Source organism: Parasteatoda tepidariorum, chromosome 1 (assembly GCF_982258835.1).
Source record: "Parasteatoda tepidariorum strain Cologne lab strain chromosome 1, Ptep-v5.0, whole genome shotgun sequence".
NCBI classification, from domain to species: Eukaryota; Metazoa; Arthropoda; class Arachnida; order Araneae; family Theridiidae; genus Parasteatoda; species Parasteatoda tepidariorum.
The window spans coordinates 104,344,729-104,362,586 of NC_141755.1; the positions used below are offsets into that span (position 1 = coordinate 104,344,729).

The window sequence follows — 17,858 nt, forward strand, 5'->3', positions numbered from 1 at the left end:
AGTTTCTGTAAAAATTTTAAAAAAATATTCTGCACGAATTTCACCTGACAAAAAAAAAAAACTAGTTACACGTATTTTCAACCTTTAAAAGCTATTGTAGATGCTAAAGGAAACTCCACTAAATGTTAATTTAACGAAAAATTAGATTTACTAATAGACTAAGTTTTTTCTTTAAAAGTGTATGATGACTTTTGTGGGATAAAGTTTTTGTCACTTTTTGATGATTGATTCTTAAAAATAAACTTTTCCTTTGTTTTTAAAACATTTCATATTGTCATTTAAAATAATTCAGTTTTGTTACGATTCGAACACATTTTTTATCATTAAATATACATTCTGAAACATTCATTTTAATTAATGGATAGTCTTATTTCATTGAAAGTCATAAAGTGTATCAACAGTTTTGTGAATCACTGTAATTACATTTCAATATAAAGCTGTACTATATACTGCATTATATTGTATTTCATCTTACCAGTGCTTTTTATAAAATTCACTGATCATATTTTCCTTAAACCAATATCTCAAGTCAAATTTCTAAATAACGGTTCTTTGAAATTAAAACATTTAAAGAATTCCAATCTAAACGCACAGTTTTTTAGTTTAGCATAGTTAATTGTTTTTGTTTGAACAACTGGAATCTTGTACAGTGCAGAACTAAAACACTAAGTTTCGTTTTGCTTCTCCTGACTAAACACATATGAATAAAAAAAAATATATTTTATGTATATATATCATTTAATATGTTTCCTATATATTCCTTATTCATTGTCAGCTTTTTGAGGTAAAAAGAGGAATAGTTTTGAAATATCATCTCTGGAATGCAAGCAACATTTACGAACTTTCGATATTGTGATAACTATACAATTCGAATTTTTAATCAAAAAACTAATATTTACCAACAAAACCGTAAAATTTGATATCAATATATGGTTAGTTCTAAAAAAAACTTCTTTTAAAATAAAAATATACTATAAAAGGTTAAAATGAAATAGAAAAAATTAGCATTAATGCAAGAATTGTAACAATTTCTCGAGAAACATTGCTGTTAGTGATGGGGGGAAATGCGTGATTGGTTGGCTTGCTGAGAAAAAATAATTTACAGATTTCTTTGAATGGGAGTTCAAAAGCTTTCAGAAAAATAGTGCAATATAAGAGTGCAATATTATTATTAAATTATAACCAACTAACTTTTAGAGAATTTAATAAAGTTAAAAATACAAAAACATTTTCTCATTTTGTCAAAATAGAAACAAATTACCACTCTCAATTGCGAATAAACTTGAATCATTGTGTGAACAAACCCACGGACAGAATTTAAAAACCGAATCCACCATAATCTTTGCTTTTCCTAAATTGCACAGTCCCATAGTCTGCATACTACATTTGCATGGGAGAATTTTATGTTGTATTCTAGTTTAACAGGGTTATAATGGAGCAAATTTTGAAGAAAGCAAAGTAAGTAGAGGATATTATAACTGTTTGGAGATACATTTCTGTCTAAAAAATATGGGTGTAATGGATGAAACAATTTAAATTAAGAAAATTAGCAAATAATTTAAATTAGTGAAATTAAAAAAATATATAAGAAAAAATTTCCAGCTTTTCTTTAAAATTTCCAGGTTTTTATCCATATTTCCCTGATTTTTCCAGGTTTTTTCCAGTATAAAAAAAATTCCCTGATAATTCCAGGTTTTCCAGGTGGGTGGCCACCCTGTTTATACACCCACCACCCTATATCAGGTATTACGAATTCTAAAGGGTCATTATTTTTTCTTTGACAACGGTGTTATCAAGTTAGGGGTGTGACTGGACCCCACGCGCCTATTCGCGTTAGTCGAAAATATATCATTTAAACATTGTTACTTTTTGTGTTGTGAGTTTTTTCTTAGCTGCAACATGGCGACTCCGTACGAAAAGGAATTGGAGAGGCTGCGAAAGCTTTTGGGTGAGGTTGAGAGTGAGGAAGACATTTTTTCTGATGAGGAAGCGGAATGTAATTCTGATCTCGAAATTATGAGTGATCATGACTCACAATCAGAATTTAAAGAAGATTCCACTCAAGAAGATGCTTCTAACAACGATAATTTTATTGGAAAAGATAACTGAACATTGTGGAAAAAAGAAAAATTCATCACCCAAAGACTGCCAAAAGAGATGCCCGGATGCATGCAACGACGTAAAAGACAAAAGTGAACCTACTTCTCAGAAGAAAGCTCTGAAATCTAATGGACGTTGCTACATTTGCCCACGTAATAAGGACAAAAAATGATCAATTACAAGCGTAACATATGAAAAAATTTTGCTTTCCGGCCGAATAAAAACGCGATAAAACAAAACGTATTGACGAATTCTGCTATGTCCGAGTTTACTCGGGATAATAAATATTTGCAATACCTGAGCTAACTCGGGATAATCAGGGAAACGGTTAAACAAGTACATTTCATTCAGTAAGTATTAAACATGAATTTCTTCTAAAACACACATAAACAATAATTAGTAAAACAGTTAAAAAACTACTGGCATGCCCAACAAAATAATTGTAATATTAAAATAACTTACAAAAGTCTCCCATCGAAATATATTAGCATAAAAGCAAATATAATTTTGAGAAATGTACAGCCTTCCCTGTACAAGAATATCTTTCTGCAATGCACAGGAATAGTCTGAAATTAAGAACAGCAGAAATTTACACTCTTAAAATGTAGTATAATGTAATTAGCATAAATTTGAAGTTTAATTAGTTCAACTTAAAGTTAATTGTCGAATTTAACAGTGGTTCGTAGGTCTAAGACCACTAAAATGTGACTCTGACCACCATAAAATAATTAGCTGGTGTCCCCCCGAACCGCAATCAATGTATAGTTTTACTAAGCTAAGAGCTCCTCCCACCACAAAGTATGAGGTCATCTGGTGCTATGGAAACAAGAATGGCGCATTTTAGAGAGGGTAGTTTCACTCAAGGACTAACACAATAGACCAAAGAAAGAGATACGATTTCTCTCAAAGACCTGAGTGAAAACCCTTCAAAACAGTGACCCCGCACCCCTACTTGAAATAGTCATACCTCGTTACCATAGTCACTACCACAGGTACAGAAGAATGTCTGGAGGAGTTCTTATTTTAGACAAACTATAAAAAACGGATGACATGCTGTTTTGTTTTTTCATTTTATGTTTTGGTCAGTGTTCTTTCTCAAAATAGCATATTTCATCGTAATTATGGCATTACATATAATCTGTATTATAATTTTTAATACAAATTCACTTTATTAACTTAAATAACTATGACAGGTATATGGTAAATAGTTTCATAGTTGATAAAATTAAAGTCTACTTATGAAGTTATATATTCTAAAATTTTAAATAAACTATTAAATTTTGACTTCATGCAAGATAGTTTTTTATTATATTGTTTGTAAAAATAGTGATATTTATGAGAAATATTATTTCTGGAAACTGTTCTAAATTTAATTTAAAATTGGTGTTCATTCATTAAAATTGCTATGTTTTGGTTAAGGTTCTTGTCACATAATGACATATTTCATCATAATTATGGCATTACATATAATCTGTATAATAATTTTTTTTACAAATCCACTTTATTAACTTAAGTAACTAATAAAGACAGGTATAGAAACTAGTGAAAGTGTGTACAGACTTAGAAATATCTTTTTAATAACAGGTCTTTCAAACCAATGACTAAATTTTATTGATTTCTACCCTTGATGTTGATTAAATAATCAAATCTGGTAACAGAAAAGCATCAAAATGACAGGAAATAAATAGTTTAATTTTTAGTAAAATTAAAGACAAAAAATTAAGTTATTTATTCTAAAATTTTAAATAAACTATAAAATTATGACTTCAAACAGGGTGCATAGCCAAATTATTCAACAAAAATTAAGCACCTTTTAAGCACTAAATGAATATTTTTAAGCACTATATACATTAACAAAATGCAAAATAGTTTACAAATACTTTTCATGATCATAATAAAATAACTAGTTTCTGATAAAGAACTCTTTTCTTGATTATATTAGCCACCATAAAATAGAGATTTTAAAAGAAATTTTTCGGTTCCATATCAGAGGGAGGAAAATGGAGCCTGAAATTGAGAATATCTTGCAAAATGCTGCAGAGTTGCACACGAAAGTGCAAGATTCTCATCGAGCCCAGCTCAGTATACGTACATATGATCCTGCAATTATTTCATCAGACATGTAAAATAATTAGCGCTTTCATACACTACGGACAGGAGATACCATTTCTAGAAATATGTAAATTAATTACCCACCGTGCAATTTTAACTTATGCATAAGTTACAACCATAAAAGTTAGTTTTTTTTTGTTTTTTTTTTTTTTTAAATTTTCAAATTCATGAAATTTAGAAAGTTTTAGTTATTTTAGTTACCAGAGAACCAGAAAAATAATCCCTGCAAAAAAATATTATAAGTGTTTGAGGATTTTTTATTAAGTTATACATATTCAAAGTCAACATATGTTACATCCATAACTATGGAATAGCCCATTGATAAGCTAAATTAATTAATGTTATAATTGGATAAGTTAAATTAATCTATATGATAATTAGATAAGTTAAATGGACCTGCATTGAAATGTTTGACAATCTACAGTTAATGTAAGTATTTTCTTACATAAGACAACACAACTTTTAGTTACTTCAAAAAATTTCCATTCTCAATAATTTGATTATGCAATACCTATGCATATATATATACTCTTATGCATTTACATGCATCATTGTATAACAATTTTAACACAATTATGTTATTTCATGCGTATTGTTACAATTCATTTTTAATGATATTCCAAAGATATTTATATTTATAGGATATAAATAATTTTTAACTAAAGTTTTAAAATATTGAAAAAAATAAATAAATAAAAACCTAATTTAAAATTTAAAAAAAAAAGTCTTTAAAAAAAATAATTAACTCATTTTTTACATTCAATTACTAGCGATTTTAGTTTTTTCATAAAATTAGCTTGTCAATTTGAGGTTATAAAATTGATTATTTTCAAAAATTTTCAAGTAATTTTCCTTAATTAAATTAAAATTTGAACAATATAAAAATCAAAAGACAAAAAAATTTTTGAATTTTTTTTCTTCTTAAATTTTCAAACCTTTAATACATGATTACAGGCTGCAAAATAATTTATTCCAAAAAATATATAACAGTGTAAAAAATTTAGATAAAATTTTGACAACCTCATCATTTTTTGAACAGATTTTTAATCTGCCTTACATATGCTATAAAGAAACAAGTTAAATTCAGCCTTATTTTTATAATAATAGTCAGTATTCAAGACAAATTTAACAGGGTTGCCACTCAAATATAGAAAAAAAATTTCCCGTTTTTTCCCTGTACACAGTGTTTTCACTACGGAGCGAGAACGCGAGAATCTCGCATATTTTTTTCTTTTCTCGCATTAAAAAATGATTACCGCGAGAAAATCGCGCATTCCATAAACCAATTTAAAAATTCACGAATTTCTCGCATTTTGAAAAAACTTTCGCATTGCGCCATTTAGAAAAAAATCAGTTTCACTTTTCTTCTTGGATTTTTCTCTATTTTCAATATCTGCCCCATCCCTATTTACCAGGATTTTTCAGAACCTTTAAGAACAACAGAACACCATCCCTCCGAACCTCTTTCAGAACGCATTTCTCTGCAACCACGTGTTTACCGTAAGGTTTCTTCATGTAAGACGTTCAAATTTTTTGCGCATTAATGCAAGATGGACAAATACCTTGTGAAGGCAATATCTTCTACTCCGAAACGGACAAATGAGAATGAAACAAATGTGGGTAGAAACGATCAAAACGAAACAAATACGCATTTGAGCAACCTAATGAGAATAGCTGAAGAAAAAGTAGATGTAGAACATTTTCCATATGATGATGCAGCAAAAATATTCAATGCTTTAAAAATTAGATGTTAAAAATGTATTATAATTAAAGAAATGATTTTTTTTTCAAGTCTCTTTGTGTTTTTCTTTTAATTTTTAGAAATCTCACTTAACTTTTCGAAATCTCACCCTGTTTTTGAGAAAGGGTGAGAAATTCTCACCCATTTTTTCTGTGCGATGAAAACACTGCTGTACATATTATACATAACATATTAAGAGGAAAAATACAATCAGGGTGCTCTTGTATGAGCTGTATTAGGCTAACTATGCAAGTTATAATTGCTAAAAAAACTTGAAGAAAAAAGGAACAGCTGAACATACTAAAGACAAATAATGCTATAACAAATAAACTAGTTTAATATAGCTGAAATATCATCTTTAAATATCCCATGCATAGCACTTTGAGTGGTTATTATTTTTTAAAAGACGAAAATAAGAAACAAAATTCCCTGTATTTTCCCAATTTCTAAAGAAAAGCTCAAAATTCCCAGCATTTTTCCAGTTATTTTTAAATTCCCTGTATTTTCCAGGTTTTCCTGTTATTTATTGTAAAAAGTAAGCTTTCTGCAAATTTTGAAAACCTGGAGAAAAGTTACAAGTAGAGACATTTTTACATAAATCTAATATTATATATGAAAGATTATTTATAAAGGCAAAAAAATAATATGATGGCACTAACCCACAATCAAACGCTCTGAGTCGGGTAGATCTTTAAAGAGGGTCTTGAAATCATCACTTCTAGATTTATAGGTGGGGTTTAACATCTGCAAAAAATGGAATAAATATAATTTGGAAATTCTGGCATGCATAAAGACAAATATAAGCGTGAATACAATTATAACAACATGCTTTTCTTAATTAAATTTCATGATAAATTAAACTACACTAATATTACAAAATTTAGAAGGGTAAAAATACAAAAAAGAATACTTTTATTCACACTGAAAGAAACTAAATCAATTACTCATATCTGAAAATATTTGATGAACATTTTAAAGCAAAAAACTCAAATTTAAAACATTAAAAACAAACAATTCATTTCATGAAAAAATTTAACTCTTAAAGCATTAGAATTTGTATTTTTTATTAGAGTAAATTTTTTTTAACAGAATTACTTTCTCAAATAATTTTTCATTATATAACAGGTATGATTTATTGTTTTTTCTCTTATTGTTACTGTCTTAAAAAAATCCTCACAAATTCGTTTTATTACTGATATTCCAAAAAAAGAAACTGCTCAAATCAGTAATGAACAGTGTGCAAAAAAAAAATTACCACAATGGTTACCTTTTGATCTAATGATCAGATATTCACGTTCTAGGACTCAATCTTATTGGCTTGAGAGGGTAATTTCAAACATGGTAATTAATAAGTGCAGGCGATATTTTAAATTACGCAATCAGACACAAAAACATAATTTCCTTTAATAAACATGTATTTTTTTAGACTGATTCCGATTTTTTACTCCCAAAATATAGGGGGTAGCTGCAGTCTGTGAAATATGTTCCCAATAGTTTGGTCAGGAGAGTGTTCCAAAGTTTAGACCCCTTAATATTAATTTTGCTATATCTCCAGAACTTTTTAAGCAAATTAAAAAACATTTGCACCCAATTATAAAATTCATTTATCCAAAGATAATTCCATGCAAAAATTAAATTTTAGTAAATATTTTTTTTATTTTATTATTATTTTATTTAAGAATGGTTGAAAAAATTTTGAATTGTAAGGTACAGTTTTTTTTTGCATCATTTTAAAGAATATAATTTAACATGACAAAATACAAAATTTGGGCAAAATCGGTTGAATAGTTAAACTTAATTTTGAAAAAGGGCAGATATTTAAAATTTAATTTCTCAGGAACTACTTAATTGATTTCACTGAAATTTTGTATTTTGCCATTTAAAATGACATACTTTAAAATGTAAAAAATTGTATACCTTACAACTCAAAATTTTTTCAAACATTTTTTAATAAAATAATAAAATTATTAAAATTTATCTTTTGGATGGAATTTTCTTTGGATAAGCGAATTTTATAACTGTAGGCAAAAAGTCCTAGATTTATGGCAAACTAACAAAAAGTAAAATTAACATTAAGCAGTCCAAACTTTGAATCGCTTCACTAACCAAACTATAGGGACCATATTTTGGGGGTCAAATATCCAAATCTGTCAACAACAAAAAAAATTTTTTATTTAGAGAAAGTATGTTTTTGAGTCCTATTTCGTAACTTAAAATATCGTTTGCATGCATTAATTAGGATATTTGAGGGCACTCCCTTGAGCCATTTAGATGAAGTCCTAGAACGCGAAGATCTAATCATTAGATCAAAAATTACTAAGGTTGGTCCCTTTTTTATTTTGCACACTCTGCATAATAAAACAACCAAAGTCTCTATAGAAAAACTTACATTTGGAGCAGAACTAACTTTAACTTACTTTTTTATCAAGTCTGCTAAACAATATCTGCTCAAATTGATTAGACACCATTAATAATCTTTGTCCCATTATGTAGGCATTTATAATTATTTAGCATTTAACTAATTAAGGCTTCTTTTTTTTGCAATATTAATGGTAAAAATTTAACTAGTAGGAGTAGTTTAGTTAAAACATTACCTGTAGAAAGTTTGTAATTTTTAAGTCTTTTGCAGTATATAAGATTTCCTGTGATTTAAATTAAACTTATTTTAACAACACAAATCTAATTATTAAGGTCAGTTTACAATTTATTTTGCTATAATCATCAAATTGGAAGGAAAAAAAATCTTGTATTGTCTAACACACATATTACTACATAAATGAGCAAAAAACATTGGAGGTAGATATTTACAGTTAATTAAAATGATTTTAAAAAATATGATTAAATGCATCATTAACATCTAATTTTGCTTGAGAGACATTAAGGACGCATAATATTATCAGATCCAACATCATTACATAAAGCAGATACTGTATGTCATTCCGTAAATAACCATTTAAATTGTTTTTAAAGGAAATACATATGTTAATTATCTTTAGACTGATATTTATCAGAGGAAAAAAGAAGTGACTTTTCAGGGTTGTCACTCAAATCTGGGGAAAAAATTCACCGTGTTTTCCCTGTACATATTATACACAATATATTAAGAGGGAACATAACAATTATTGTGCTCTTGTGTGAGCTATATTGAGCTTACTATATTTATTAGTTTTAATTGCTGGAAAAACAGCTAAACATACTTAAATAATGCTATAGTAAATGAAATAGTTTAGTAAAGCTGAAATATCATGGTTAAATATCCCATATGTTTTGAGTGGTCACCATTTTTTAAAAGACAAAAATAAGAAACAAAATTCTCTGTATTTTCCCAGTTTGTAAAGAAAAATAAATCAAAATTCGCTTGCATTTTCTCTGTTATTTTTAAATTCCCTGTATTTTCCAGGTTTTCCGTGTGAAGTGGAAACCCTGATGGTTTATTTCAAGCAGATTTCAAAAGATACTAACATTATACCAAGATGACTTTTTCTTCTCCTTTTTCTCATTTGATTTTACTTTGGAGGTTGATTTAACCGACTGAGTTTCTGGAGACTTTTGAGAGCATAAGTCGACAGACTTTCCGGACTCTGAAGACCTACTTAAATTATCAGCAAATATAGAGTTGTCTTGACTATTGGTGGTCCACTTCCCATCCACTTGCAGTTCCCCGTCTACATTTTTCTCAGACTTTGATGAAGAGGATACGGAAGTGGAGCTTCGAGCATCCGAATTCTTTTGATTACTGGTATCCTTTTCAGGTCCAGAGTTTGGGCTATTTCTGTAAAAATGAGTTCTGTTAATATATTTAAAGACAAATAAAGTCAAAATATTAAGAAAAAAGTAGGTACATATAAAAAAATTAGAACTAATAATCAAGGAGGGATATATATATATATATATATATATATATATATATATATATATATATATATATATATATATATATATATATATATATATATATATATATATATATATATGCACAATAGATAAATACAAAAATGACAATAAGAAAAACAATAAGTTTTATTAACTGTGCATAAGCTGCAAGTAAATAGAAGTCATAAAATAAGTTCAAAATATAGAGAAAACATGGAAAAAATAACAGAACAATAAAAAAAAGGAAAAAGAAATAAAACTCCGGAAAAAATATGAAAAAAGGGAAAAAAATTAATAAAAAGTGGGGAGGAATATATATATATATAATCTTTTAATCAGCTCTCACGATCATATCAGCAAAAAGGAGTGCTTTCGAATATTGTATCAATATAGCCAAAGCAAAATATATCAATAAGTTCGTGCAAGTTCATTTGAATTCGTTACTCGCTTTATAGATTTCGTTTTATGTTTCGTTCTGTTTTTCTTTACACTTTATTTTCTGCTTTTACGTGATATTTTTACTTAATGTGTTCCATTCTATTTAGTTTCAAAAATATTTCTTTTTAGTGCTCCTCACACTATTGTAGTGATATATTTTGCTTTGACTATATTGATACAATATTAGAAAGTGCTCCTTTTTGCTGATATAATCGTGTGAGTTAATGAAAAGATATCTTTCCCCCCCCCCCAGATTTTTATTAATTTTCTTCTTCTCTTTTTTTTTATTGAACTGTAATTTTTTCCATGTTTTCTCAACATATAGATATATATATATACACATACATACATACATACATATATATATATATGTATATATATACACATACATACATACATACATACATATATATATATATATATATATATATATATATATATATATATATATATATATATATATATATATATATATATATATACACATACATACATACATATATATATATATATATATATATATATATATATATATATATATATATATATATATACATACTCATTTGATTCAGACTTATGTTTTTAGATCAGGTTGGATATGTGTTTTTTAATGTACTTAATAATATCTTGAAACAGCCAAAATATTGAGAATTACAAATTATCATATTATAAGACAAATATTAAAAACACTTCTATATTATAAAAAATTTAAATATGAGAGCATAATTTTTCAATATAATTCATAATTTTTCAAATTTTAAAAATGAAAGCATTATATCTGAAATTGTTTAAAGTAATTATTCCCTTGTGTTTCAAAATGGTTCTTTAAAAAATGTAGGTATTAGATAATATTAAAAAATTGTTGATGTGTGTTTTTTTAAGCATTCTACAAATAATCTGCAAATCAGCTGTAAGCCACCCAAATCCGCAAATAATCAGGAGTTTACTGTATAAGATTTTTAAAAAAAACTAGAAAGAAAATTAAGAATTAATAAGTTTTACCGCAAGCGCTTAGAACCCATATAATAAGATACAAATACAAAGAAAACAAGGAAATAAATAGAAAGGAAAAACATTTTTTAAAAGATAAGAAAAATTAAAAATAGTTAAAATTTTGAAAATTTAAAAAAAAATAAAAGCCAAAAAACCAAGTATCAAAAAGATATAATCTCAGTGTCAGCTCACATGATTATTAGCAAATTAGAATGCTTTATAATATTGTATTAATATAGCCTAACCAAAATATATCAACAGGGGTCTGTCTAGGTTTTTCTGAATGGTAGCTATTTTGTGAAATTTTAGACACAATTTGTGAAAATTAAAAATTATATTAAAAAATCAATACAAAAATATGATTTATCTTTCTTATGGGATACAGAAATAAAATTTTAAGAAAACGTATTTTGTGAAACTAGTTTTTCCTAAAGTTGAATTTTTGAGGGTACCGCTAAACGGTAGAAAATTTGGCCTGGACAGACCCCTGATCAATACAATATTACTATTGTATAGGACTAATGTATTGAAGTATTTTGCTTTGGTTGAATTGATACAATATTAAAAGCACATGCAATGTTAAAAAGCAGTACCTAATTTGTGGGTATAATTGTATGATCTGACAACAACATTCTATGTTTTTTTTTAAATTTTTAATTATTTAAATAATTTTCTTCTTTGTTCTCAAAAAATGATTTTCTATCCTTGTTGAGTGTTTTTAGAAGTCCAGGCTGCCCAGTTTACTCTTTCATTTCAATAAATTTGCCCTGTTTGTAAAAATAAGCCACCATCTGTTAAAAACACTACCCCCTTTGCTCTTTCCACTTTGAATAAAATCAATTCAATTTTTAAATAATAATTACATACTGGTAAAATTATCAGAGTTTAACCCACTGACGGTTCTGCACGTAAAAAGTCGCATTTTAACCTGCAGTCTTCTCTGCATAGCAAAACCGGTTGTCCCGTGTTAATAGATAGGGGAACTGTGTGTAGGGGAGAAACATTCTCCCAATTTTGCCCATTTCCTTAACCGCCAGTGGGTTAAAGGTTTTATTCTGATTAGTACTACAAATCTTCACTTAGTTAGAATTACTCTCAACAGGTTATAATTTTATATGGGGGGGGGGGGGGAGAAAGAGGGATATTAATAAATTTTTTAAAAAATTATTTATATAATTTTGAGATTTTAAATTTTAAAACTATTTCTTAAATAAATAGCTTTTTAGCAAAAATAAATGCACTTTTAAAAGTTTATTTTTTTTTCACAATTTTCAGTTAAATTATTAAAAAAAAGCCTTCAAGTTGTTTATTAATTAATCATTATTTTCATAAAAAATCAAAATTTCTTGCTTATTGTGATAATGATAGAGAATTATTTTTTGAAATATACACATAAAATAGCATAAGAGGGTAATTTAAAAATGGATGGCGATAAATTCGGTTATTACATAGTAATACACATTTTAATAAATTTTTAAGGTGACAAATTATTGCCCTTTCGAAACCCAAAGGGCCCTTTTCAGAGAGGAAGCGCCAAGCACCCTGCCTTTTTTAATTCCTAGGGAGAACTCTGATATGTATAAGACAGAGCAAGTCAAAGATAAAAATTCTTCTCTAACCAACAGTTGCGAAAATACATTTTTTCAGAAATAGCAGATATAGAATATAGCAGATGTGACCTATTAAAAAGTATAAGCTCCTTTCTTTAATCATATAACAAGACTACGTTACATGAAAATAAAAAGAGAAAGATGTGTCGAAGAAAAAAATAAACTATTTTTAAAAAAAACTAATTAAATAATATTTCTTTGATTGTGAAGTTATCAGAAAGAGAGGGATGGTTAAAAAAAATTGTAAATAAAAAATGCATAGGAAATGCATAATATGATAACAAACACTGCTAAAATTGGGAATGTGAAAAATATATAATTGCTCACCTAAATATACGGATTTAAAGATGTGGAAAAAACATTCTATGCGGAAGAAAGTTAAGTTGTATAACCATCAGAAATTTCTTTAAACCACGTAAAATGCAAAGTAGATAACCATGGAAAAGTTTATTAAAGTGAAAGGGCCAATAAAGATCATCTAATAATCCATTTTAAGACAAACCCCGTAGCAATATACGTCATTAAATTCAACTTTATGCCTTGGAAACCCCCCTTATTTACATTTGTAAACATTGAATTTAATGCCTCTCAAAACAGGTGAAAGATAGGTAGAAAAAAAAAACTTACTTTGGAGGAATTGAGTTTAAATCCTCGGACATTGATTGTAGCTTATTTTTCGATGCAACAGATCTCTGTTGCTTAGATGTATCATTTTCTGTCTCTGACGCCGAAGCTTGAGATTCGCTAACGGAAGTTTTAGACATACTTTAACATCACACTAGATAAATTTAAATATGAGAGCATTCTAACTTCTGTTGACATCAAAAAGGGTACACATATCTGAAAAAAACTTAATTTTCACTCATTTGTTTAAAAAAAATATTAATAGTCGATGAAATGAAAATTTAAAATCACTTCCTTGAATTAAAAATAAACTCCCAAACTCGTTTTTAGGGAAAGTTTTGCAAAGGCTGTCGAAACGTTGAAACGAGGAAAAAAAAGTTACATTATTAAGTATCAAACAATAGCGAATACAACAAATGCATAACACAACAGACCTTCATTCTCATAAATGATGATAACAAAAGAAAAATAAACGTCTGGTATACGATATAGATTAAAATCAATTATGCAATTTCAAAAAAATCGTTAAGTTATGAATTAAAGGGAAATGTCCAGTGGTTCAGATTAAAAAATTTTTTCACTGTAACAAAAGGATTTGCATATGCGTTAGGTGGCCAAATTTAAAAACAATTATTTGAGGACAAATTAGATACGCATCCTCAAAAATTTTACTATTTAAGAACATCCATGCATTAACGGAAAATATTAAAGAATCATCTTTATCAAACTTGGTTTCATTACTGTGTAGTTTTGAAATATATAATATTTTGAATATATCTGCCTGAATCATCTGTTTTAGTTTCAGTGATCTTTGTTTTTAGTTTGTAAAGAAACGCTTGTTTTTTTTTTTTTTTTTTTCCTTTTTTTTTTTTTAAATATGCACATTTCTGACATTTGTGGACTTGTGTTAAAATTCAGCGAACGTTTTCTGTCCTCAAAGCATTTGAAAGTTTTTGAGGACAATCAATAAAATTCGAGAACTTCTCAAGAGCGTGTGGTTGGAGAGTCCCAAATTTTATTCCGCACCTATTATTTAGAGGCCGTTCTCACTGCATGCTAATCACACACCTTCGATCTCCGTCATAAGTGAAGAGAAACGGTAAATTCTTCGCAGTAGAATATATTTTAGCATGGCCCCTTGAACTTAAATTTGGAAAAGAAATCTGAATTTTTTTTAAAAATAGATAAATGAATATTTTATCAATCAATCAGCTCTATCAATCTGGTTCTCATCACACCTCGGGTGATTCTGAAAATGATACCCTTTATTTAATTTTGGAAAAGGAATCTGAATTTAGTTTTTACCCTTCAATTGTCTCCCTGGTGTCGTTATAAAGCCGTATAAAATTAATTTTTATATTTTAAATTACAATATTACTAAAAGATCTATATCAGTGGTTACCAACTGGCGGCCCTCATCCTGCCATCGAAGACTTTTTTTGTGGCCCGCGAACTAAAATATATTAGTGGTCATTTTTCTGCGGACAATTTTCGTAAAAAATTTATATGGGTTTAAAATACTCTTCTTTCGTTTAAAAAGAAAAAAGAAGAAAAAACTTAATTTCTTCGTTTCTGGAAAATTTAACATACCAACGGTGCAAAAAAAATTATTTCTCAGGTTTTGCATCCAAGTAAATATTAATTCAAATACAAAAATAATAAAATAATCGTGTATGTCGTTCTTTTTGTTACGTTTTTTTTTTTTTTGTATTTTGTGAATATAGTTTAGCATGTGAGTATCAGAAATTTTCTCGAAGTAATTCTTCGATTTAACTTTTTGAAACCATTCATTTTGGACGAAATTATTTACATTTGTAAATTTTAAAACGCATAAAGGAGATAATGAATATCATGTTTCATTTATATTCTTTGAATGGAATATGGTCTGAGCAGAAAAGAAAAAAAAAATTAATTTCAGATTAATTTCTTAATAGGAGAAAACTTCTTTATGAGTGTTAAAACGAGAACCTAGAACTGAAATTAATAAAATTGATGCGAAAATAAGGACAATATACGTACAATTGAAGAGATCTAGATGGAAAGAAATGAGCAGCAATCTGAATTCCAGATCAATTAACTATCCAAATTACGGCGGATTGTCAAGAACATTTATGAGGAAAATAACTCTGTAATAGATAAAAATTATCTGGTTTTTCCCAATGACAAAACAGCAGCAGATGGCCTTGAGGCCTACTACCAGGCAACTAGCAAGTTGGATTTCACAAGGGAGAATAAACCTGTTATGAGAAAAGCTGAAAACATCTTTTATTCAAGGTTGTCGAAGCTCCGATTTGGGCTACCGAGACTTATCTAAAAACTTCTCACTGCAAAAATTGCTCCTTGCAATTCCTTCTTCACCTGACAAAATCTTCTGGCCCAGATGAAATCTTTGGCCAAATGCTGGAAAATATTGGCCACCAAGAAAAAGGAAAACAGAGACTTTTAGATATTATCAATCTCTCTTGGAAAACTGGACGCCTTCCATCTGACTGGAAAAGGGCCACTGTAACCCCCATTAAGAAAACTGGCAAAAAGACTCTGGGCCCCTAGGGATTTCAGACCCATTGCACTGACTAGCACAGTTTGCAAAATTATGGAGAAAATGATCTTGAATAGAATTCAATACTTTCTGGACAGTAAGAACTTAATGCCATGCGAACAATTTGGCTACAGAAGAGGCCATAGTACCATTGATCAAGATCTATTTTTCTGCCAAAACATTAGAGATGCACAAAATATAAAGCCTACCCACCACACAATTGCTGCTCTCTTAGATCTTACAAAAGCGTTCGATGGAGTGTGGAAACATAAATTGTTTTACCACCAATAAAAGATTATACAATTTCCAGCCAAAATTAAAAATGGATAACCAGGACTTTGCTTATGAGAAGTATCCTAAATATCTGGGATTTATTTTAAATCTCGAATGGATAATGAACAACACCAGAAAATCGTGACAGTCATTGACAACTCAACTTGGAACAACATCTGCCCAATAAACAGACTAACCGTAACATCAGTGAATGTCTCACATCCGAAAAACAACAGGATAAAACGTCGAATAAGACTTCAGACAGTCTGACAGACGTCGAATTCCACCACCATCAGGATTTGCCTGTCAACAGTGTCGAATGCTTCAAAGAAGAAGGGACATCTAGATGAAAGAAACATCGAGCGGAAAGAAAGATCTGGTGGGAATAAACATTTAGCTGAAAGAAACATCGAGCGGAAAGAAAGATCTGGTGGGAATAAACATCTGGCTGAAAGAAACATAGAGAGGAAAGACAGATCTGGTGGGAATAAACATCTAGCTGAAGGAAACATCCAGCGGAAAGGAAGATCTGATGAGAATAAACATCTAGCTGAAAGAAACATCTAGCTGAAAGAAACATCTAGCTGAAAGAAACATCTAGCTGAAAGAAACATCTAGCGGAAGGAAAGCTCTAAAGAAAAGATATATATAGTGGGTAGAACATCATGCTGAAAGAAACATCTTATGCTTAACATCGAGTTACTTAAAAAAACTGGCTTTGTTTATGTGCACATAAGCCACTTCCTGAAAATAAAAAAATAAAAAAAATTTTTAAGGTATGGAATCAAGCTTATGAAAAGCATATTAAAGTTATTTTGGAATTAAATTAAATGTCAGTTAATTACTGAGCAATTCTTAGTGTTTCAGATGCAAACTTTTAATTCGATTTGTTCAGTAATTAAATGCTCTTAATGCAAAACGAACTTTCATAACATTAAGATCCAAAAGTTAATATGTTTAAGTAAGTTTGATAGTAGTTTACAATCTCGGGCCCTCCTAATATTTGTCGATTTGAAAATAAACCAATATATATAAATTAAAATAGAAACGTTTCAATTTTTAATATCTTTTCACAAAAATTGTCACAGGTTTTGTTTTTTATTGTATTTACCTTTCTTTTCAAGAACCATGAAACTCTGTAGCTGCCAAAGGTGACCAACATTTTTGTATTCAACTAAGTTTCTAAAAATTCAGAAAATGAAATGCATGTTTTTAAAACATATTTTTTTCAAGTAATTTAATTTTCAAGTAAATGTAATTTTCATGTATTTTACTCGAAGTTTGCATTCGTTAAACACAATATTTCAGCACTATTGTCAAAAAGGAATTAAATTATTACATTTTACAAAAAAAAAAAAAAATGATAAACTTGTCTTTGGATTGGAGTGTTTTAAATAAATGAGAAATTTTTTTGATTCGCACAGATTCTCGTATTCGAAGACATACCATCACAATTTTGATCCTCAGAAAAAGGGATGGCTCCCAAGCGAAATCGAGCATTTTACGTTCAAGCAGTTTAACAAGGACCGATACCACGCCACCCTCGGTTCTTTCT

The 17,858-nt window shown here is 28.5% G+C and overlaps 1 protein-coding gene across 2 annotated transcripts in view; it reads right to left on the reverse strand.

Moving 5' to 3' along the window:
- Positions 1-17,858, reverse strand: part of GramD1B (GRAM domain containing 1B) — a 158,038-nt gene that overhangs the window by 23,943 nt on the left and 116,237 nt on the right. The window contains exons 1-5 of one of the 2 annotated variants that reach the window (XM_087150075.1): positions 13,926-13,951; positions 13,495-13,707; positions 9,416-9,725; positions 6,613-6,697; positions 2,563-2,666 (exon numbers count right to left, since the gene is read on the reverse strand). In XM_087150075.1, the coding sequence (XP_087006201.1) occupies positions 2,563-2,666; positions 6,613-6,697; positions 9,416-9,725; positions 13,495-13,631 (636 nt within the window). In that variant the 5' untranslated portion in view covers positions 13,632-13,707; positions 13,926-13,951. Of the gene's footprint in view, positions 1-2,562; positions 2,667-6,612; positions 6,698-9,415; positions 9,726-13,494; positions 13,708-13,925; positions 13,952-17,858 lie in introns of those variants that run through there. The other variant, XM_087150077.1, reaches the window with a different exon arrangement.